The 23,767-nt window shown below is 37.9% G+C and overlaps 1 protein-coding gene across 1 annotated transcript; it reads left to right on the plus strand.

Moving 5' to 3' along the window:
• The first annotated feature begins 9,885 nt into the window (after nt 1-9,885).
• Nucleotides 9,886-12,572, plus strand: LOC137741013 (protein C2-DOMAIN ABA-RELATED 4-like). Its single transcript, XM_068480821.1, has 2 exons — nt 9,886-10,196; nt 11,969-12,572. Exons 1-2 carry the CDS (start codon nt 10,086-10,088, stop codon nt 12,353-12,355), a joined length of 498 nt encoding a protein of 165 aa, XP_068336922.1. The 5' UTR covers nt 9,886-10,085; the 3' UTR covers nt 12,356-12,572.
• Nucleotides 12,573-23,767: the final 11,195 nt, after the last annotated feature.

The raw sequence follows: 23,767 nt of genomic DNA on the forward strand, positions 1-23,767 counted from the left end.
GCTTGTTCAATCAAGTTGGCATTTCTTCTGCCCTACTTTAGATTGATCAAATCAAGGAATGCAGAGGCTGTCAAAATATTGTCAAAATTAGGACATGTTTACTCACAGAGAAAGAAAATTTGAATCGATTTGATTCTTCAAGTTCCATGCTATACTAAAATATAAGAATGAGAATCAAGTTCACCTCTAGACGTTCACATGTGTTTATTAACTTAAAAGAAAATTGAAATGATGGCCGTGAAATCAACTCACTTTGAAATGTCCAGCCTTTCTTGGTTGATTGACTTTCATGTGCTAACGTTTGAGTGATGACTTTTACTTGACAGAGTTCTATATTTGTTAGGCAAACATTTGAGCGAGACTTTTGCCCAACTGATATTGCTGACGAATTTCCGTCGGGCAAAACAATAGGCAACCAAATCTTATTTGGCTCGATGAAGTCTTTTCTTCTAGAATTGTTTTGTTTAGTGTCCAGATATCCCTAGAAGAAATCGTGGACCTTTTTCTTTCGTGGCATGAACCATGATTGCCTCAGATTGGTCATAAATTACTTCTGCATGCATACTTGATCTTTACTATTCTTACGTTTTGTGCGAACTTCTTCAGACCACCATCACATTTTTGTTTGTGGAACACAGATATCGGATCTCTCTGGATTGATTTTGAACCTTGGATCAGACATTTAACTTGAAGTCTTAGGCCTTGCATGATTTATTGGACCAATCTCGTGGTCCTACCATTTTCATAGGGAAATGTTGGACCATCTTGTCAACATTATGGGTCGCTTGGTCTGGGCCGTTATTGGTCTGAGAGTTTAAGATTTCATTTTGTGGTACAAGCATTAAATCATGCTTCCCTTTTTTGGCCGTAAACTTAGAAGCATTTTTGGTCCCTTGTTTAGATGCGTGAGCGTGCCACCATGTGATTTAAATTAGTCGACGTAGAAAAAATATGAATATAAATTGTGTTTGCGCTTTAGATTTGACTTTTAATCAAATGATTGAACGGTCGAGTAAAAACCCTCTTCTCGGCGTAGGTTCGTTCCCTACCTTGAAGACAAAGATTTGAACAAACAACCAAATGATGTGTGATAGTGATGGTGAAGATCGAGCAAGTAAATTGCATGAAAATAAAATAATCTAGAGCCTACATTATGATAGGATAGGAATTCAAGAAAAATATAATGACAAGTTGTGTGTTTGATCGGAGATCTTTTGATCCTCTTCAAAGCTTATATTTATAGGGCTCAGGCTCATATATGTCCGAATAAATCCTAATGTGGTTATGAAATACGTTGCCTCGTGATCACGTCAATCAAGGGAAAGCTTCCTCAATTGGTGATAGTTGACATTGGCTAGTCTTTATTGTGTCCATCACCTTAATACGCAATGAAAATGCTTTGAAGCACTAAAATCATGGGTGTGTAATTTAATACTAGCTTTCGTGCACGAGGTCATGTGCATGCATAAGACATTTTTTGAATTACAGCATGCTACGCGCGACTTACATGTTTTAAATGTATTTATATGCGTAAATTGACAAAAGGAAAGTTTAATATTTGAAGTAAATGAATAATTTTAGATCATGCTAGAAGTAACCTCTCATAAACCAATTAAAGCAGCTGAATTCACATGATCAAATCGGTCTCTATAGAATTTACATTAAGAATAGAGAAAATAATATTTAATAAACAATTGACTGAATCACATTATTACTAGTCATTGTGAGGCCAAGCTCACCTCCCCCCCTTTAGTGTAGATAATATCATTTGTTTAAAAAAAAAAAAAAAGCAATCATTTGAAAATTAATTTAATCACATTATTATTCACGTGCAAAAGATATTTTTTATAATCGGCATTACACGCTTCTTAGGATGTTTTGAACTTGTTTAAAAATAGGGAAAATAATATCTAATAAACAACTGATTGGATCACATAATTGCTAACCCATTGTGAGGTTAAGCCCACCCCCTCCCCTTAATGTAGATAGTATCGTTTGTTATATATATATAAGGATCATTTGACAACTTATTTAATCACATTATTATCCGCGTGTGAAAGACTTTTTTTATAACCGGCATTACACGCCTCTTAAGATGTTTTGAACGTGTTTAAAAATAGAGAAATTGAATCACATTATTACTAGCTTATTGTAAGGTACTAATTATACAAATAAAAATAAATAAAAAAACAGCACCAAAAAATTAATTATTAAAAAAATATTGTTAAAATGACGAAAATACATCTACCTTATTTGATGCATTATTTTGGGATGCCTTTGAATTTTTTTTGACACACCCCGACCGAGATCAGGGCATGCTGGCCGTCACGTGGAAGTGACGTAACCATGTGCACAGTGCGGAAGCTAAAAAAAATAAAATAATGAGAATAGTAATACGAATAAATAAAAAACTGGTTTTACACAAAATAATAACAAGTGCAATGTAAGTGCGACGCCTAGATCAGAGCATAAAGCCTAAGCAGTTCAAATGAAAATGATGCGACAATAGTACACCCGAAGATGGCCCTACGCTGGTGATCGTTTGTCAAAAATGCCGGAAAAGTCCTCTGGGAAAAACCACCAAACCTCCTAGTCACTAGAACCTGGAGGGGCGCAAAACAAAAGCGTGAGTGGGCAAAAACAAAGCTTTTCGAAAACCGTTTAATAAATAAGTTCTAACCCCTCACCGTAAAACCTGTATACTTCCCAGAAAATAGATATACATATATATACCAATCATGCTCAAGAATATGCCATGCCAAAACCTCAGAATGAAATGCAAGTGCTCAGGTATAAATCATATCACTAACATATAATCTGGTAGCCGGAGTCACCTAACGTGACCTGTACGGCTGAATCTAGAGCTCAAATCTCAATCTCACTAACTGGACCTGCACACGAGTCGGAACCACCTAAAGTGGTCTGTACGACAGGCCTGGGTGTAATACATATAAACGCTCAAGTGCTACGATCACGTGAAGGCTGGGTGAATAATCGCGGGTCACCTACGAGTCGGAACCACCTAAAGTGGTCTGTACGACAGGACTGTGCACCTAACTTGGATCCAAGCTGAGCGTGTGGTGCGGGAGGTGAACATCACGTGAAGGACTGTGCCCTACTCTGGGCGGAAGCACTAACACTGGGGGTGCAGCTTATAAGCTCTCTAAGCATCTCAAACCACTAATGAATGTGAACATGAATAACAATTACTTGGCACTTACCTATGCGTCCACAACACCAAATATGCATATATATATATATATATATATATATATATATATATAAACGATTAATAATACAACTAACGATGCATAACCAACGATAATATAGTGCATGGCATATGGCAAATAACAATTCAAATCAATTTCTGGGAAAATATAAGTATATAGGTATATACGGAAAACCAAAAGCCCACTCACTGATATGTGGAAGGGTCGTAGCCCCCCTGCCTCGAGTGACCACGCTCGTCCTCGGGATAGGTATCACCTATATGCGAAACAACTACAAAAACATTAATTTTAAAGCACATAACCAACCTTTAGAAATAACTTCTCATACAATACTCAAATGGGGTGTATGAATACACCAACGTGATCTACTCAACCTCAGGACCATCCCCATATTTTTAAAATAATTTTTCACCACCGCACGCGCCCCCACGCGCCGGCCACGCGCAGGCACGTGCCTGGCACGCTGACGACGTCAGTTGACGCCGTCAAGAATATTCCGTCAAACTTAACAGATTCCGTCAACGGCGTCAGGAATATTCCGTCAGACTTGACGGAATATTTCGTCGTCTTCTCCGGCGAGCCTCCGTCGTCGGAAAACTGGGAATTTTTCAAACTTTGATAACTTCTTCGTTTTTCACCCAAATTTCACAAAATTAGTACCAAAATGAAGCTTAGAACTAGAGGAACACAATCATACTACTTTCAAGGGCTAAAATCCACGAAATCTCACCTGCAAAATCAACCCAACTCCGGCCAACTTCGAAACTAGTGATCCCGACGTCCAAAACCTTCAAACGAACCACCCCGAGCCTCCTAGGGACCTCACCAAGCTTCCTACAAGCTTGAAATTCCCTAAAACGTGAGAAATCACGTGAGCATGAACAATATCAAAATCGGGCATCGTGAGTTCGACGTGAAAACGAGGGTATTCTCACCTGAAAAAGGTATGGTTGGACTCCTACAAGCTTCACGAGCATGAATATGGTCCTGGTTTCTTCGATCTGTGGAAGTTCAATGGGTTTGTGGGTATGTCCGTACGTTTCAAGGGAAATGGGAAAGGAATGGGGCTCGGGACAGGGGAGTACATGGCAAGGGAATAGATGTGGGTGCAGGTTATGATGTGTGGCCCAAAACATGCCAACAAGGAACCCAAAAACAACCACAAAACGTAAAGAAATCGAACTAGGGGCAATTTTGTCCTTTCACACGTACGTTTTAATATTTCTGGGATGGGCTGTCACATTTTTTGTCTTGGGGGCACTTTTGTCCAAATTTTTTTGTTGATGCTTGGTGACACCAATGTGACTTACATGTTTTAAATGTAAGAAGTAACCTCTCATAAACCAATTAAAGCAGCTGAATTCACATAATAAAATCGGTCTTTATAGAATTTACATTAAGAATAGAGAAAATAATATTTAATAAACAATTGATTGAATCACATTATTGCTAGCCATTGTGAGGCCAAGCTCACCCCCTTCCTCTTAGTGTAGATAATATCGTTTGTTTAAAAAAAAATCATTTGACAATTAATTTAATCACATTATTATCCGCCTGCTAAAGACTTTTTTTATAACCAGCATTACACGCTTCTTACAATGTTTTGAACGTGTTTAAAAATAGAGAAAATAATGTTTAATAAACAACTTATCGAATCACATTATTGTTAGCCCATTGTGAGGCTAAGCCCACCCCTCCCCTTAGTGTAGATAATATAGTTTGTTATATAAAAAAAACAATTATTTGACAGCTTATTTAATCATATTATTATCCACGTGTGAAATACATTTTTTATATCACGTGGGCACCATCAACTTTGTCATTTGTTTATTATTTTCTCTCTTCCCTTTCATTTTTTTTATTCTTTACACATGAGACAAAAACTTTGGTGTCACCGGCTTTCACAAAAAGAATTGGACCAAAATGCCCCTCAACCAAAAAAATTCAAAACCTGCCCAAAATCATATTTCAAATTATGCAAGGGTAAATTGATAATTGGCTATCAAAAATCTGATCTTCACTGTGTTGCACTGTTCATCACACCTCTGGCTTTATATGTAATAGATGATATCCCTTTTACCTTTATTTGGGCTGCTGGATTAAAGCTTATTATCAATTATACTGAAATTTTAAAGTTGAGGTTTATAACTTAATATCCTTTGTTCGAAGAAAAAAAAAAAAAAAAAAAACAGGTTTAATACTCAATTACATGGGTGTTGCGTTTAATTTTTATGAGACAGCCAGTGCAATTTTCAAAACGCATTCAACGTGATTGTTGCCGAAATTGGAGCTTCCAGACAATGGTTACGTCAATCTTGATATTTCTTGGTATTTATTTGGGTGTTGATTAGACTAATGGCAATTTGTGTAAATTTATAAACAGAACATTTGGACCGCAAATAGCTTAAAACTACATTAGGATTGCACCCAACTCATTGTTTTTTTTGGTCGGGATTGACAAAATATTGTTAAATACACCATCGCATTGATATTATTTAATTTTCTTTGGCACCAAATGCATAAAAAACACATATGCAACATAGGGAGTGTTTTTATTCACCATCTTAAATTTTGATGTATGCTCATCATACATATAATGATATACTAAATGTCTTTTCACTTAATTTTAGTTAATTTTTTTTTCAAAATTAAAAAAGTAACATTTAATATGAAAGTTAACTATTGTGAACGTGCTTCGATTTCTGATACTGATAAATTACACGATGATAACCAAAAGAAGCTAAAATGCTATTGTGAATTTTCCCGACTAGCAAAAGAGTGGACTGACATGATAACCAGTAGGTCATCGTCTTTTTAGAGAAAAAAAAAAAAAAAAAAAAAAAAGCCAACCAATTACCACCATGGTCTCTGGTTTTGAGACAATGTTACTTTTTTTTTTTTTTTTTTTTTTTTGGGAAACCGAGACAATGAATGCTACATTATACACTTAACACAACAAATGAAAAAACAATTCGTTGAACAAAAATATGTAAAACAATATCGGGTAGTGACGAGCAAATGGTTTCCACCTTATTTATCGGAAGAATTTATGGGAGGTAGCATAGTTTTACATTTTTTTTTAAATGGGATACTAACAAATAAATGAATATGTGTCTCGTTGGCACTATTTATTTTATTCATTCATTTAAAATGAACCGTTTTTATAATTTATATGTCAATTATTGCAAAAATTGTGCCGTTGTGACAGGGATGACTGAAATTTTGTCCTAAAAAAATACAAATTGGCAGATCAACTAAACGTGTCTCCATCTATAGTTATTAGTTAGATTTTTTTTTTTTTTTTTTTTTTTTTTTTTTTGTTAAAAAGAGAACAACAGATGGCAAGCCACGGTTATCCACTTCTTTTTGAGGGCCAATAAGACTCACAGAGACATTTTAGCCTCTCCTGACCACAACTTTGACTTCCACACCAGTAACGGGTTTCGAACCCGTTAGAAGCTTTTTAATTTTATGTATTATTTTTTTCATCATACTATCATTCTTGCTGTTATACTTAACAATGTTTGAACAATTTCATTTTCAATTTTAGTCACTAAAATACTGTTTATTTAATTTCAGCTTAACCAGTCATGCATCTAAGTAAACAAATTATGGGGTGTAAAGTTGTTGATGCCAAAATTGAGTACATTTTAGTGCTATATATGACAAAATTATCAATAAAGTGGGGCATTTCCAACTACTTTAATAAATAACCCCGACGAGCCACTTAATACTACAGTTTAGTGATATTCTTTTTTATTTATAAGTAAAAGGTTTTAAATTCGATTCTTACCATAGAAGATTTTGAATCATATTATCATAACTAGTCTAATGTAATGTTTAGCTCACTTCTTCACCCTTAAGTGTAGATGATATCGTTTATTAAATAAATAAAAACTCCCACGAAAGTCATAATGGTCCAGGTTCAAGGGCAAAACTACGTCCACTCTACGTCTTTGAGTACTCCCATCAATACTAAAAGAGGCATCAACTTATATTATAATTTTTTAAAGATACCACATATCACACCATGATGTTGAAATGCACATTATAAAAGGACTTTTGATAAGAAGTTGAATTACTTGGAGTGATTTTTTTTAATAAAATTACCTAGGAGGTGCATTTTCTCAAAAGTGCTGCCAAGAGAAAAATTGAGATGCTCTTGGTCTCTTTAGAGCAGCTCCAGCGGGAGGAGTTGCTGGAGGGACGGGCTGAGGAACAGTGGGCTATTGCCTGAGGGAGGAAGTCCAGCGGGAGTTGGCGATGGAGCCAGAGCAGGCTCGAGCAAGCGGGTTGTGGATTCGTGCTGGCCCGAGCGCCCGATGGCCATCTGACGTGGGCTGACGTCAGGGAGACGTCAGCCGCACTTTTTTTATTTTTTTTGTCAGGCGCGTGGACTTAAAGCGCGCGTAATCCGACATAAAATCAGAAATTGAGGCCCGTGGGGCACCCATAAATCTTACCTTTGGGGAGCCACGTGGCTTCCCCATGGCCATTGGATTACAACGGATATAAATTTTGGACTGTTGGATTTCCAACGGTAAAAAAAATTAAAAAAAACTTCATTTAATACTAGCTGTTAGATCTGAGATCAACGGTCCACGTTATTAGACTTAAAAATTAAAAAAAAAAAGGAAAAGAAAAAACAGTTAAAAAAATCAGAAATGTTACCATTGTGCCACGTAGCACAATCTGGAGTGTTGGAATTTAAATTGGTTTAAATCCAATGGTATAGATTAATTAGGTGAATAAAAATTTAAAAAAAATGTAAAAATTTATTAAAAATCCGAAGAAAAAAATTGAAAAATTAAAAAAAAAAAGATTTTACTTTTATATAAATACCTTCTCATTATCTTCTAGCTTACACCACAATTTCATATCTTCTCAAAGTTTCAATCCAATTTCATATATTGTCAAGTTTGAATCCAATTTTATAGTTTTATATATTTACTTTTCTATAAATTCAACATATATTGTCAAGTTTGAATTCAATTTCATACTTTTATATATTTACTTTTCTATAAATCTAATTTCATATATTGTCAAGTTTCAATCCAATTTCATACTTTCTTAAATACCTATCTTTCTCTCAAAGTTTCAATCCAATTTATTTTCCAAGAAAATGACTAATGATGCAGGTATGAATTGGACGCTTATTGAAGATGTTATGTTGTGTACTAGCTGGGTTAAAGTTACTCATGATCTGATTTCGGGTAATGAGATGCAGTTGAGAGAAATGTGGGGTCTTATTCATACCAATTATGTTGAGAAAATTGCTGGGAAAAGAACCAAAGAATCTTATCCGAAATTACAAATAAAATTATTTTGTATTATTTTATAAATAAAAAAATATTAATATTTTATTGTCAATTGCCAGGGCTATTGAGTGCAGGGGTGGAGATACAAAAGGCAATTACTGTTCATTAATGGCAGTTACTGTTCACTGGATGGATAACATAGTGGGTTGCCCTAGGGACAATGGACCACGCTAGAACTGCTCTTAACGAGAAGCACTTGGTCCCTTTAATGAAAGTTTTTCAAGTCCAAAACTACCCCTATTTATAAATTGAAAGGTCTAAAATGCCCTTCAAATTCCGCAAATATGCTTTGGAAACTTTAATGAAAAACTCCCGGTACTGTTCATTTTAACGAAAAATCATATTTTTACACTAAAAAGTCAATTATGGTACTATTCACTTTATTCTTTATTTTATCTTTATCGTTAAAACTCAAAGTTTTCAACTATTCCTAATATTTCAATGGAATAGAAGGCCAAATGACAAATGGAAAACCATTAGAAGAAATTGAAACAAAATTACCAAACATACCCTAATATTTTTTTATTACATGTTAATAAGAAATTATATTGCTATTTTTTTTTTATCAAGGGAAATTATATTGCTATTTGCAGCGACAAACTTGGAAGTGAGAGGGAAAAATGAATTCGTTGCTTTAATTTCTTCATTTAATGTATTAGCTTTTTGCTGGAGGCTGGTGTTCATGTCAAGTAAAAAAATATTTTGAGAATCAAATCAGAAGATTTACACCTTTCTCATATTTTTCAAAGGAGCAGTGCAGATGTCAACATGCTTGGAGATGAACTTGATGCATATCTGGTATGAGGGAAGCCGAGTTCCTTGGACAATATTGTCCTTGACTTGTCACTACTGAAATGCTGTTTTCATTGGCAGCCAATCACTATAGTATCGAAAGCACTTTTGTGCGATGTAAAATCACCTATTTGGTTGCTTGTCAAACAACACACTTTTTATTTTCTCTTTAAAACCCTACGAACAAGTGTTATTGACAAAAAGTGTTAGTGAGTAACAACGTTTTATTGAGTAATACTTCCAAACGAGCTTTAAAAACATGTTCACGGTAAAAATGATTTTAAATAATAAATTGTTAAAAAATAAAATAATTGGTAAAGATCAAATCCACATGAAAGAGTATAAACATGATTATTTTTCGTTTGGCTACAAAATTCAAAAAAATAAAACAATAGAGAAGTGAAAAATTGAAAAAGGTAAACGAGTGGAAGAGTCTCGAAGAGCGCGTGAGCAGACATAAGTATTGCACTGGCTTCTATTGTATGTTGTAACGCGTAGGCTGCACAGTCCGCACTAGTATTTCCCCGTCACTCGTCACTCGTCACTCGAAGCAAAACAAATTGCGTCCTTGTGATTTGGCATCCAACTGCACATCCGATCCAATTTCTTCACTAAACTTCAACAGAGATTTAGAGAACTTTAGACGGAGATCCCCCAATATATAAATTTCTCACTCTCCTACTCCTCCTTTGTTCCTGCTCCTGGGGTCTTTGGTGAAGAAAAATATTAATTAAATCTTGATCCAATGGAGAACGTGATGGGTCTGCTGAGAATTCACATCCAAAAAGGAGTGAACCTTGCCGTTCGAGACATGAGAAGCAGTGATCCTTACGTAGTTGTCAACATGGGCAAGCAGGTAATGTATATGGATATTCATTTTGCCTGTTTTTAATTTTTGGAATTGTTTTCGCTCTCTCCTTAATTTCTTGGTGTTGCATTTCTAATTTCATCTTTTTGCACTGTTGGTTTTCTGGGTTTGGTTACTTTTCTTCAAATTTAGGCTGTAGATCATAATACTTAGATTCGGTGGGATCACTCGACTATGTTCGGTCGAGGGATTGAAATCAAGTTAGTAAAGAATGTATCACAAAATGTTAGGTATAGTTGATTAAAAGGGTGTAGTCAAACTAAGATTTTAAAGGATTTTAAAGAATTTTAAAAATGATAGATTTGATAGGATTTAAGAGGATTAAAGACTCTTACAAAATTCATATGGATTAAAGAATTTGAATGGATTGTGATGAATTGTGGTGGAAGAATTTGAAATCCTAGGGGAAGGTTGGATTCTTTTTAGTCTTAGTTATATATACTTTTGGCTCTCAAATCTCATAAAATTCACAACTTATTGAAATCCTCCAAAATCTTAATTTTTTAAATACACTTGGATTTAAATGGATTTTAAAATCCTTTAAAATCTTTTAATTGACTACACCTGTATTTTAAAGGATTTTAGAATCCTTTAATTGACTACACTAGGATTTTAAAATCTTTTAAAATCCTCTTAAATCCTAGTTTAACTACACCCCCCCTAAAAACGTACTATATCAGAATTACAAAGACATGTGTGAGATATTTGTAAATTCCAAATCAGAAATAGTCATTTACAAATCCCTCTTATGTGCCTTCGTAATATGATTTATTTATAATATTTCATATCTAACATGTTCTTATACTTCTCTTACTGACTTGGCATCACTCCATTGAAACTTGGAAATTCCTCGCTTAAACATTGCTTGAAAGTTTTAATTGGTTTAGTGTCAAGCTTTTCCAATGGAAATTCCTCGATTAAACATAGCTCGAAAGTTTTAATTGGTTTAGTATCAAGCATTTTTTTTCATTATTATTATTTCATTGAAATTTTGGTGTTGAGTTTATGATGAATATTTTGAAATGCTAATAACTATTGTCTTATTATTATTTTTTAAATGTACTAGGTTTTGGTTTGGATTTAAGTCTTACTTCTGGAAGCATCTAAATCTAATTCGGTCTTTTTCTTAGAATTGATAGTTGTTGCTTTCTCATAGTCAAGACTTCACCCAGACAAAAGGGCATTTTTTTCTTCCTTTGTGAATTAAAGTAAAGGAAGGCATTTAAATCTTCTGGTGGTAATGTTGAAGGCCATTTGTTTGTTCAGTAAGCTGTTCCCACTGGTATGAAAGAGACTTGACATCATACACGTTAATCACGGGACAACAATATTAGAAAACACCCCACTTTGTATGGTTCTCCACCAATAACTTTTTTTTTTTCCGCAAACGATGAGATATTAACACTAACTTCATTTATTTATTTATTTATTTTTTTTGCAAACGATTAGATATTAACACTAACTTCTTTTAAACTACGGAATTGGGATTCAAACTTGAGTGCAGAGAGTTGAGCATTCTACTCTAGCCAACTTAATTTTATCCACGTAAGCCCACCAAATTACTTTCTGAATTATGTCTTTTATGGTTTGGAGCTTTGAGAAATGGATGTGGTTCAAAATACCTATGAAATTTTTTACCGGATTGCTTTAGAAATTTAGAATATTGTAAATGTGTCTCCAGATTATGAACAGAATAATTTAGTCTTTTACTGGCTTTTCATTTCAACTGATTGTTTGTTGTACCTTTGTTGCTAAAGCAGAAACTCAAGACTCGGGTGGTGAAGAAGAATGTGAATCCGGAGTGGAACGAAAAAGTGACTCTTTCAGTTGCAGACGCAATTTTTCCAATCAGGCTTTCTGTGTATGACAAAGATACATTTAGTTTCGATGACAAAATGGGGGATGCAGAGTTTGAGATTGGTACATTTATTAAAGTCTTGAGGATGGGATTGGAAGGCCTCCCAGATGGAACCATAATTACAAAAGTACAACCAAGTAGAAAAAACTGCCTTGCTGAAGAGAGCTACATTGTTTGGTCCAAAGGCAAAGTTGTCCAAAACATGGTCCTCAGACTGAGGAATGTGGAGTGCGGGGAAGTGGAACTGCAGTTGCAGTGGATTAATGTTCCTAGTTCTAGAGGTCTGTAGATTTGCATCCGCTAGCTCTTTCAATCGGTATAACCTTGCACCTAGATAACTTCGTTGTTGTGTGTTTTGTTCATAGATGTCAAAGTAGAGTGATAATGTAGAGGGCTACATATTCCACATATGTATTGCTATCAATCGTATGGGATGTGAGAAAACAAATTTGACAGCTTGATCATGATGTAGAACTGCTAGATTACGCTAGAGCTTGACAAGAATAAACCCGATAACTTTACATTTTATCCTTTAATCCATTACTAGCGAATTTGAATTGGAAAGAGTCGAACTTGAATCACCGAGACTATCCGACGAGTCGAGGTGGAACTCGATGAATCCGAGGTTAATCTATCTTGATTCAATTCCAGGAAGTTTCTGGTAATGTTTTCTAGCTCTATGCGTTGAAATTTGGGTGAATTAGTTGAGCTTTAACCTTTGTGCGATTTCCAGAAACCGGCGACTTTTCTCTCCTTTTGAGAGACTTTCTCTCAGTTTGAGAGTTCTTCTAACTGTCTGTGTGAGAGCTTCAAATTTGCACAATTCGAGCTGTTCTCCCCTTCATCTCGTTGTCACTTTTTCCACCCTTCAATTGCATTTTCCCCTTGCTCTCTATTTTGATTTGCCCTTTTCTTCTCATCCCACCTACGTCCCTCGTCCTCGTTCATCCTTACTCATATATGCAGTTTTGCTTTACTGAGATGGTGTGTAGAGCTTCGGTGCTTGCACAGGCTCGGGTGTCCCTAACACCACCACCTTCTCATCTCTGTCTGCCTTCACCAGCAGTGTTGTCTGTGGGTTCTCACAGGCTTCTTTCTTCTGGCAGCTGGATTTCTTCATCTGGTTGTTGGATTTCTTCAATTGAGGTTGCGTACATGGTGGTGCTTGGAGTTGGATCTTACAATCGGCGAGCTAACGTGAGGTTGGAAGAGTGGAATTGGACGGATTGTGCTGGAATGTTGCAACGGTGGCTGCAGTTGATTTCTCGAATTGTTTTTTTTTTTTCTGTTTTGGGCTTAAACTGTTGCTTGAGCTGTGCTTTTGTTTGTTTTTCTTTGGCCCATTTTTTGCTTGTTCATATGCTAGCTTTGGGCCCTTGGTTTGTGTTTGTTATTTTGGTTTGTAAAGTTTGTATTTTTGGTTTGTAATAAATATTGCTCTTTGGAGCTTTTACCCAAAAAAAAAGAAAAAAAAGGAAATCGGCAAAGGACTCCAGTTGAGTTTCGTCAAGTCCGAGGTAGATTTCAACTCAATTCGTTCTATTTTGGACTTAGTAAAGTCCTAGACTTTTTTTGTGTGTTTTGGTTATGATTGGAGTTCGAAGCCGTGAAATTTAGGCTTGATTAAACGAAGCTCTGCAAATTCTTTTAGAGATCTGTAGAATTCGGTAACGGCAAATGGCGGTCATCGTTTACATTAACGGCGACAACAATGGTTACCCTTAGAGATAATAGAATTTCTAACTGCGAAGGTATATTCCGTTATCTTTTTAAAGTGAAACCCACTATCGATGCGTGGTACTAGCACTGACGGCTGTAGCCTATGCTTGCCATTTTGCAGCAGTGAGTAAATGGCGACGCGTTTTATGGCGATGGCGGCGACAACGACAGCACGTCAATGGGCGAACAACCGGTGCATAACGTCACCGCATAGGTGTGTGCGGCGACGTTTGGGAACCCGAGACCTAACCTTAGGTTAGTCGATGTCTCGAATCTCGTGCTACACTCTGTTTCTTCGAAATATGAGTTGTTTACGATGTTTTAGACTAAAATTAGTGAATCTTAGTATTTACTGAGTGATACTAAATGATACCTTACAGGTGCAAGTGAAAGTGATACTGTTGACCCTAAAAATTACAAAGCCTACGTGGCGCGCAGGCCGAGTAACTAATAAGCTAACTGCGTCCTTCGGTTGAATGCGAGGCGTGCCAACTCGTCGGCCGAGCTCAGTCGAGGAGTAAAATTCGTTGATGTTGCGTTGAGCACGTTGCTGACTTCTTTATCTTGCGACTGCGGCCGAGGAAGGAACAAATCTCGGCCTTTGGATTCTTGAGCCTGAAGACAAGGCTGCTAGTTCTACGAAGTTCAATATCAAATTCGGCTTTTCGGATGCCGAATGTAGTAACCTGGTAACACTTCACTTCGCCGAGAAGGCTAATGAGATGACCTCTGCCAATAAGGACTTAAAAATCCTTCTCGACCGAGACTTGGATGGATAACCAGTCGGTCTCGACGCAGTGCTGTTTATCCAAACTGAAGGTGCTTCAGGAACGGCTGATTCTACGGCAACAGTGTTGTTTATCCAAACTGAAGATGTTCGCCGGTTGCCTTCACAGTGCTGTTTATCCAAACTGAAGATGTGTCGGCGAAAAAAAAGAAAATAAAAAAAATCTCAAGATGTTTGAGAGGTTTTGCGCAGGGCAGTTGTGTGTTGAATTCGAGGTCCTTTGAATGGTGTTCGCAGCCTTGTATATATAGAAGCAGATGTGTGGTGTGGCTTCACTAGTAGAATTTGATTTCAATTCAAACTGACAAAAAGCCATCATCACCTAACTTTGCTTCGGTATTATCACCATTTTTTCAAAAAGCCCATGTTTTTTCCTTTCTTATCTTCTGGATGCATTCCACGTGGCCATTTCCTTATCTCATGATAGGCCAAAGCCTATCACCACCTATTTGCCCGTGTGCAACCATGCATGCCACATGCTTTTCTTCCAACCACATGCACAAATGCAAAACACCTTCTCTGAAAATGCATAGCCGCACGACATTTAAGCCACCTTTGATCTTCTAATCCGGTAGTATTCAATCTTTTGGACTCCTTAATTATCTCCACATTTTAAGAAATAATTTTCTTAATAATTCCCCAGATAACATTGTGATTATTAAAATCATAATATTATCTAGACAAATTATTAATCAATTATCTCAACCTTCTTCCAATCCAATGGTTCAGAATTTTACTCATTCTACGGTCTCGATTGCTCAGGCCGATAGTGTAAAATCGGGTTCAAACATTGCCCCCCAATTGCCTTAAGCTTCGGCTCATAAGCTGAATGGTTAAGGAAATTAGCGCAGTCGAAGAACCCCTGTATCGTCAAAAATGAAATGATTCGATGCAAACCAATAATCGTACGTTCCCCGACGGCTGAGTACCTCTGTGTGACAGCGAGAAATATATGATCAAGAAAAAATAACAAGCATCCACCGCCGAAGAAAACAAACTCAACGGCCTTGATCACTCGGCAAAAGTTGAACTGAATTCATTTCCCGTGGTATATCCACTTCATAGCTTGCTATGTCTTGAAAGAAGCCTCGACGAGTTGGCTGAGCTCGGCCTAACATAAATGTAGCCTGGATCAAGTAATGACACGGGTAAACAGAACACCTTTACAAATCCATTGTCATGAGCTGCAATAAGCATGTGCATGTCAACTGCAAGAAATAAGACAGGCCACGATTCCAGATGTGTCTTCGCCTAGTACTGTCAAAGGACCGAGGAAAACCAAATACGGTTGAGGGCCGAGAAAAACCAAATGGGGTCGATGGCCGAGAAAAATCAAAGAGGGTCGAAGGTCGGAAAAAAACAAATGGGATCGAAGGCTCGGGGACTCTCGCCCACCGCTTACTCCTTCAAAGAAAGTTGTACCTGCATGCATGAATTGATCTATAACCATACATCCATCGAGGCATGTACGCTCTGTCGTCCCTGATTCTCAAGGCCACATCCTGTTTCGGTCTTGTTTGAAGCCTGCGGTCGTGTAGTCAACGGAACCATTAGGTTGTTCAAAATGACAACGGGTACGTCTGCTATCGTCGAACTGGAAATGATCTGCATCTTCTCGACGAAGGCGACGCCGAGATCAGTCAAAGATATTGAAGAGAAACGTCTGAAGGGCGTGGGAACTTCTTGACAGAAGCTAGAAATAAATATATGCTGCAAATATTTTCCTTCTCGGCAAAAGAATAACATATGATGTTAAAAGCCTGCAGATGGACTTATATCTAAACCTCCACCGAATAACTTTCTCACCGAATGAGAGAGTGTGCCCATATGGAAGCCTACAATTTAAAGTGAGTGGCTTTTCATTAAACTTTTGAACTTGCTGTTTGCTTTTGCATGCCATCTCTCATTTGGCCTATTTTGATGTGACGTTATAGGCTACATATATATATATATATATATATATATATATATATATATATATATGCTTATATCGTTGCAGCATGGCCGACATATATACGCTAACATTGGGAAACACATTGCTGACAAACTTTACACACTGTGGCTCGGCCAACTTCATTCGGTTGTCTCAAATGGAATCACAGCAAGCACCACCATTTTATTGATAGCAAGCACAGTCTTCGCATTAGGAATGATCAAATTTTCTAAGAAAAATTTGATGCAAGGTACTGAAGTGATTTCTCTATACACATATGTCTCTATCAGCTGCTAACACCCAATCCTCTTTAATACTTGAGAAAATCAAATACTTCCACCGAATGTGAACTTGGCCTTGTACTCGACTCGTCGAATGGCCTTCTACAAACGTCCATCCTTGGCTCGGCTAATGTATTAAAGAACAACATTTTTTTTTTTTTTTTTTTGCACCATCTTATTGCTCCCTTTATTTTCTTATGCGTCGGCTGAGGAGCCAAATGGTTAAGAAAAGAATTTATTCATTATATATATATATATTTTAACAAACGAAAATAAAAGTGGCCGAACCATAAAGTGGAGGAGGCCAACGATGTTTTATTCCGAGCCGAGATCTTTTTACATCAAAATTCTCAAATTGATTTCGCTCTAGGCCGAAAAAAGATTTTTCTCCAAATATTTTTTACTCGACGGAATATTTTTCATTTTCGGGCACCGAATGTGTTGGACAATTATTATGCCCCCCCAGGCATAATAATTTCGCCAATTTCGGCTTTTAACCCGAACAACTGAGCCGAACGGGATTGCTCCATATTGGCTTTATCACCAATAATCATATCGATTGGCGTGGTTTGTTTGACTGAAACCATGAATTGGTCTTGTTTGTCTTTGGAACACTTTTTTGACGAATTATTTTTTGAGTCAATTTTTGGCTCAGAAACTTGAACATTTTCTGCTAGGCCTACCACACTTGCAGCCTCAACCGAAAAAATAGGTGGCCTAGGTTTTTCTTCTTGGCCGACCATACTTTCAGTCTTGTCCGAAAAAATAGGTGGCCTTTGTTCTTCGTCTAAAGTAACAATTTTCTTAGGTCGATGTCTGATTACAGCCGGAGTAGAAAATTGCCCCCCAGTCTTTTCAACCAACCATAACTGAAATGGAATCGATTTGTAGTAAAAAACGTAAGGAAAATATTTTCCATCTAGCCATGTATTAAATCGAGCCCTGTCTTCATTTACCCATTGCCCTTGCAGGGTAACAGGAACTTTTATTCTCAACATGTAAGCGAATGAATTTTGCATCTCTGTATGGCCACGAAGAATTTTTTTCACTTCCAAAGATCTTTTTCGTTCCTCATTGTCTTTTTTCAATTCCTCTAGGAGCTCGTACGATCGGCTACGTGGACTCGGATTGGAATCTTGATATATCATATGAACTTCGTAGTTTTAGCACTGGGTCCCACTGGGCGTGCCAAAATGTTGACCCTAAAAATTACAAAGCCTACGTGGCGCGCAGGTCGAGTAACTAATAAGCTAACTACATCCTTCGGTTGAATGTGGGACGTGCCAACTCGTCGGCTGAGCTCGGCCGAGGAGTAAAATTCGTTGATGTTGCGTTGAGCACGTTGCTGACTTCTTTATCTTGCGACTGCGGCCGAGGAAGGAAAAAATCTTGGCCTTTGGATTCTCGAGCCTGAAGACAAAGCTGCTAGTTCTACGAAGTTCAATATCAAATTCGGCTCTCCGGATGCCGAATGTAGTAACCTGGTAACACCTCACTTCGCCGAGAAGGCTAATGAGATGACCTTTGCCAATAAGGACTTAAAAATCCTTCTCGACCGAGACTTGGATAGATAACCTGTGACAGCCCGTCTCGAGAAATTTAAAAACGTACGCGTGAAATGACGATTTTGCCCCTAGTTCGATTTCTTTACGTTTATTGGTTGTTTTTGTGTTTTGTTGGCATGTTGTAGCCCACACACCCCTAGCTTTCCTCCTAGTTCCCTACACCTGTCCCGTGTCCCCTCTCCCTTCCCATTCCCTTTGAAACGTACAGACACACCCACACACCCATCAAACCTTCACAGATCGTGGAATCCAAGCACATATTCGAGCTCGTGAGGCTTGTAGAAGTCCAACCATACCATTTTCAGGTAAGAACACCTTCATTTTCACGTCGAATCCACGATGTCCGATTTCGGGTACTGTTCATGCACACGTGATTTCTCACGTTTTAGGGAATTTCAAGCTTGTAGGTAGCTTGGTGAGGTCCCTAGGAGGCTCGGGGTGGTTCGTTTGAAGGTTTTGGACGTCGGGATCACGAGTTTCGAGGTTGGCCGGAATTGGGGTGATTTTGCAGGTGAGATTTCGTGGTTTTTAGCACTTGAAAGTGGTATGAATGTGTTCTTCTAGTTCTAAGCTTCATTTTGGTACCAATTTTGTGAAATTTGGTTGAAAAACGAAGAAGATATCGAAGTTTGAAGTTTTCCCGGTTTTCCGACGCTGGCGACGGCGCTGGAGGCTCGCCGGAATATTTCGTCAAGTCTGACGGAATATTCCTGACACCGTTAACGGAATCCGTTAGGAATAACGGAATATTCCTAACGGCGTCAACTGATGCCGTCAGCGTGCCAGGCACGTGCCTGCGCGTGGCTGGCGCGTGTGGCCGTGCCTTGGCCGGCGCGTGGGGGCGCGTGCGACGGTGAAAAATTATTTTAAAATTATGGGGATGTTCCTGAGGTTGAGTAGATCACGTTGGTATATTCATATGCCCCATTTGAGCATTGTATGAGAAGTTATTTCTAAAGGTTGGTTATGTACTTTAAAATTGACGTTTTTGTAGTTGTTTCGCATATAGGTGATACTTATCCCGAGGACGAGCGTGGTCACTCGAGGCAGGGGGGCTACGACCCTTCCACATATCAGTGAGTGGGCTTTTGGTTTTCCGTATATACCTATATACATATATTTTCCCAGAAATTGATTGAAATATTAATTAGTTTATATGCCATGCATTTATTATTGCCGTTGATTATGATTGGTTAGTCGTATTTATATGTGTATGCATTGGTGCTGTGGACGCATAGGTAAGTGCCAGGTAAGTGTTATGCATGTTTACATTCAGTAGTGATTCAAGATGCTTAGAGAGCTCATAACCTGCACCCCCGGTGTTAGTGCTCCCGCCCAGAGTAGGGCACAATCCTTCACGTGATGTTCACCTCCCGCACCACACGCTCAGCTTGGATCCAAGTTAAGTGCACAGTCCTGTCGTACAGACCACTTTAGGTGGTTCCGACTCGTAGGTGACCCACGATTATTCGCCCAGCCTTCACGTGATCGTAGCACTAGAGCGTGTATATATATATTACACCCAGGCCTGTCGTACAGACCACTTTAGGTGGTTCCGAATCGTGTGCAAGTTCAGTTAGTGAGATTGAGATTTGAGCTCTAGATGCAGCCGTATAGGTGACTCCGGCTGCCAGATTATACGTTATTGATATGATTTACACCTTTGCACTTGCATTTCATTATGAGGTTTTAGCATGGCATATTCTTGAGCATGATTGGTATATATATACGTATACCTATTTTCTGGGAAGTATACAGGTTTTACGGCGAGGGGTTAGAAAGTATTTGTTAAATGGTTTTCGAAAAGCTTTGTTTTTGCCCACTCACGCTTTTGTTTTGCGCCCCTCCAGGTTCTAGTTGAGTAGCAGGTTCGGTGGTTTCCCAGAGGGCTTCCCGGCATTTCTGACAGATATTCACCAGCGTAGGACCACCTTCGGGTGCACTGTTGTCGTATCATTTTTATTTGGACTGCTTTAGGCTTATGCTCTGGACTAGGAGTCGCACTTATTATTACTTATTGTAAAATCAATTTTTATTTATTCGTATCACTACTTCCACTATTATTTTATTAGCTTCCGCACTGTGCACATGGCTTCATCACTTCCACGTGACGGCCAGCACGCCCTGGTCTCGATCGGGGTGTGTCATAACCAGTCGGTCTCGACGCAGTGCTGTTTATCCAAACTGAAGGTGCTTCAGGAACGGCTGATTCTACGGCAACAGTGCTGTTTATCCAAACTGAAGATGTTCGCCGGTTGCCTTCACAGTGCTGTTTATCCAAACTGAAGATGTGTCAGCGGAAAAAAAGAAAATAAAAAAATCTCAAGATGTTTGAGAGGTTTTGCGCAGGGCAGTTGTGTGTTGAATTCGAGGTCCTTTGAATGGTGTTCGCAACCTTGTATTTATAGAAGCAGATGTGTGGTGTGGCTTCACTAGTAGAATTTGATTTCAATTCAAACTGACAGAAAGCCATCATCACCTAACTTTGCTTCGGTATTATCACCATTTTTTCAAAAAGCCCATGTTTTTTCCTTTCTTATCTTCTGGATGCATTCCACGTGGCCATTTCCTTATCTCATGATAAGCCAAAGCCTATCACCACCTATTTGCCCGTGTGCAACCATGCATGCCACATGCTTTTCTTCCAACCACATGCACAAATGCAAAACACCTTCTCTGAAAATGCATAGCTGCACGACATTTAAGCCACCTTTGATCTTCTAATCCGGTAGTATTCAATCTTTTGGACTCCTTAATTATCCCCACATTTTTAGAAATAATTTTCTTAATAATTCCCCAGATAACATTGTGATTGTTAAAATCATAATATTATCTAGACAAATTATTAATCAATTATCTCAACCTTCTTCCAATCCAATGGTTCAGAATTTTACTCATTCTACGGTCTCGATTGCTCAGGCCGATAGTGTAAAATTGGGTTCAAACAGATACGAACAAGGATAAGGCACCTAGCAAGGAGAAACATTCAATATTTCTATGAGTGGATCTTATAAAAAACTAAGTTTTCGATTAAACAATTTTTTTATAAATTGAATAATTTTGACATAGCCTTTGATGAGACTTAAATAGATTTATTTTTTTTATTTGATGACGTTTTAATGTAATTACTTGTGGTGATTTATTTTCACCACATGGTCATCATGCATGTTATATGGCTATCAGCAGCCGTAAGATATTTGTAGGTGTTGACAGAGCTAACAGTCATCAGTCTTCACCAATGCAATGTTAACATATCTTCGTTTCCAAGCCAATCCATTCGTTTTTCTTCGCTTCCTCAAGTTTTCTGGATGGGTTGACAATTACTTCGCACAAACTCGTAATTTCCTCTTAGTGTCTTCCAACCTCACTGTGGGAATTTTTAGCCTTAAAGCTGTGCTTTCCACCCCTGACGCCAACACCACACCTTTGTATTGTGATGATCGATTACTTAGGTTGGAAAGGTACAAGGTGCGGCTGCAATTAGAACCATAGGAGAGTAGAGCCTTTTTAGTTAGGGGATTAGGTTTAGGGACAGTAGAAGCTGAATTAACTTTTGCTCTTTGCCCCACATGTGGGTTGGGGGAGAAATTTTCGACAGATTCGAATCCTCAATATTGTGTAATTGAACCCTAGGAGGGAAGCAATCCCTTAGTGTGAAAAGAATTAGGCTGGCCCTTAATTCGTCAGTTGCTTGGAGAAGACCATTTGCATTGTTAAAAGCCCAAAGGGAGCACATTCTGGATTGCACCAAGTTTTAAAGAGAGAAAGCTCATTGACTGCGATTGTAAGAGTGTCGTGAATAGGGCCCCAAAGCCATTTGGGTGCAACATGTGTCCATAATCAGGAGAGGTATTAAGACAAGGCATATATGACCCACCAGTACCATGATTCAGGGTGCCAGACGAGACACACAAGACCGAGGTATTAGGGTTAGTCTATTCAAAAAGTTGCAGCATTAGGCAAAGTAGACGTTGCATCAAAGGATTTGTCCATAGTAGCAGCGGGGATTTTGTCCGTTATTGTAGCATAAACCTACGCAAAAGCACGTTCTCGGTCACACTTTCTGGCCAAGAATTTGTTTGCTGAAGTGTCCGAACTTTCATCCAGTAAGCCATAAAAACCACTCTCTCCCGCCCATTTCCTTCTCCAATGACGCTTGTCAACCCAAAGAGTTATTTAGCCTTCTTCGTTGGGAGGAAGACAACTTTGAAGGCGAAATCGTCCTTAATTCATATGTAAACCTATTCTCGCCGAATATCAATGATGACACCAGCTGTGAACACCCGTTGGCATGGCCAAGGAGACCCTAGCCATAACAGAAGATTCTTAAATCTTCATATTTGAGGTGGATCAACCTAGAACCCTTTTTTTTGACATATCACTTGGAAAGCAGGTCATAAGTGGCTTTTGAGCATCAAAATGAACACGGAGTCGCATGAAACCATGAAAGCCAGTTTCTAGAGGATCTTCAACTTCCAGAATCACCCCAATCTTCTCACCAAGACATCTCGCATTTTCGATGGTACAGAGTGTCACGTGATAAGCTCATATTTATATATATTTTATATCAAATTTACTTGTCTTTTCTTAGTTAGTTCCTTATATTTTTGAGTTATTTACTTTGTTTTTGTGTTTTGTAGGATTTGTCAAGCAAAGAAAAGAAAAATAACACAAGTGAAATTTTAAGTAACAAATTCGTCAAAACTGTCTGTGCAGGTCAGCTGATTTTGGAAGCAAGTTGTGGACAACTCAGAATGAATTAGAGAATGAGCCTTATATTCTTGGAAAGCTACGAATGTCTATTTTCTGGAACATTTCGTGGATTGTTAGTATCATTTTTCTAGAAGAAGTTATGACCGTTTTAACACTGAAAGGTTCCTAAGAGGCTGAGCAGTTTGTAACTAACAAGAAAGCGTTGAAAGCAATAAATCCAATAAATCTAGTAGCCAAAACTGATGCAATCAAGAACAAACCAGCTGACACCTATTCAAATATCAGAGGAAATGGAATTAAAGATGAAGATTAAGAGGGAGTAATTGGCATAAAGGCTACCTAAGGAGTTACAATTGTTTTACATTTCCTCTCACTTATTGTCATCACTAAATGGCTATTAGTGGGTGAGTTAAGGAGAAGAAAATGATGCAGCAATAATTGGTTTAAAAGTAGCATTGGGGAAGGAAGGAAAGAGAGAGAGCCTTAGTTGATTTCTTTCGGTTCTATTTTCTCAAACTCATGTCTATCTTTTGTTTTAACTTAAGGATTGTGTAACCAAATTTTTAGTAGTTAGGGGCTGTTTGAAGCCCCCGAATATGATTGCAAGTTTGTTATGACATTTCGTTTGAATTACTTTTATGAATGGATGAAAATTGATTCACTACTTGTCTCATTGATGAATTCTTTATGTGTTTTCTACAGA

The sequence above is a fragment of the Pyrus communis genome, chromosome 7 (genome assembly GCF_963583255.1).
Source record: "Pyrus communis chromosome 7, drPyrComm1.1, whole genome shotgun sequence".
In the NCBI taxonomy this organism is placed as follows: domain Eukaryota; kingdom Viridiplantae; phylum Streptophyta; class Magnoliopsida; order Rosales; family Rosaceae; genus Pyrus; species Pyrus communis.

What these genes read in the sequence shown, in the direction of transcription:
- LOC137741013 (XM_068480821.1), top strand. Translation starts at nt 10,086, where the DNA reads ATGGAGAACGTGATGGGTCTGCTGAGAATTCACATCCAAAAAGGAGTG. An exon ending in TTGTCAACATGGGCAAGCAG is followed by an intron (nt 10,197 to 11,968) that starts GTAATGTATATG and finishes TTGCTAAAGCAG; the next exon opens with AAACTCAAGACTCGGGTGGT.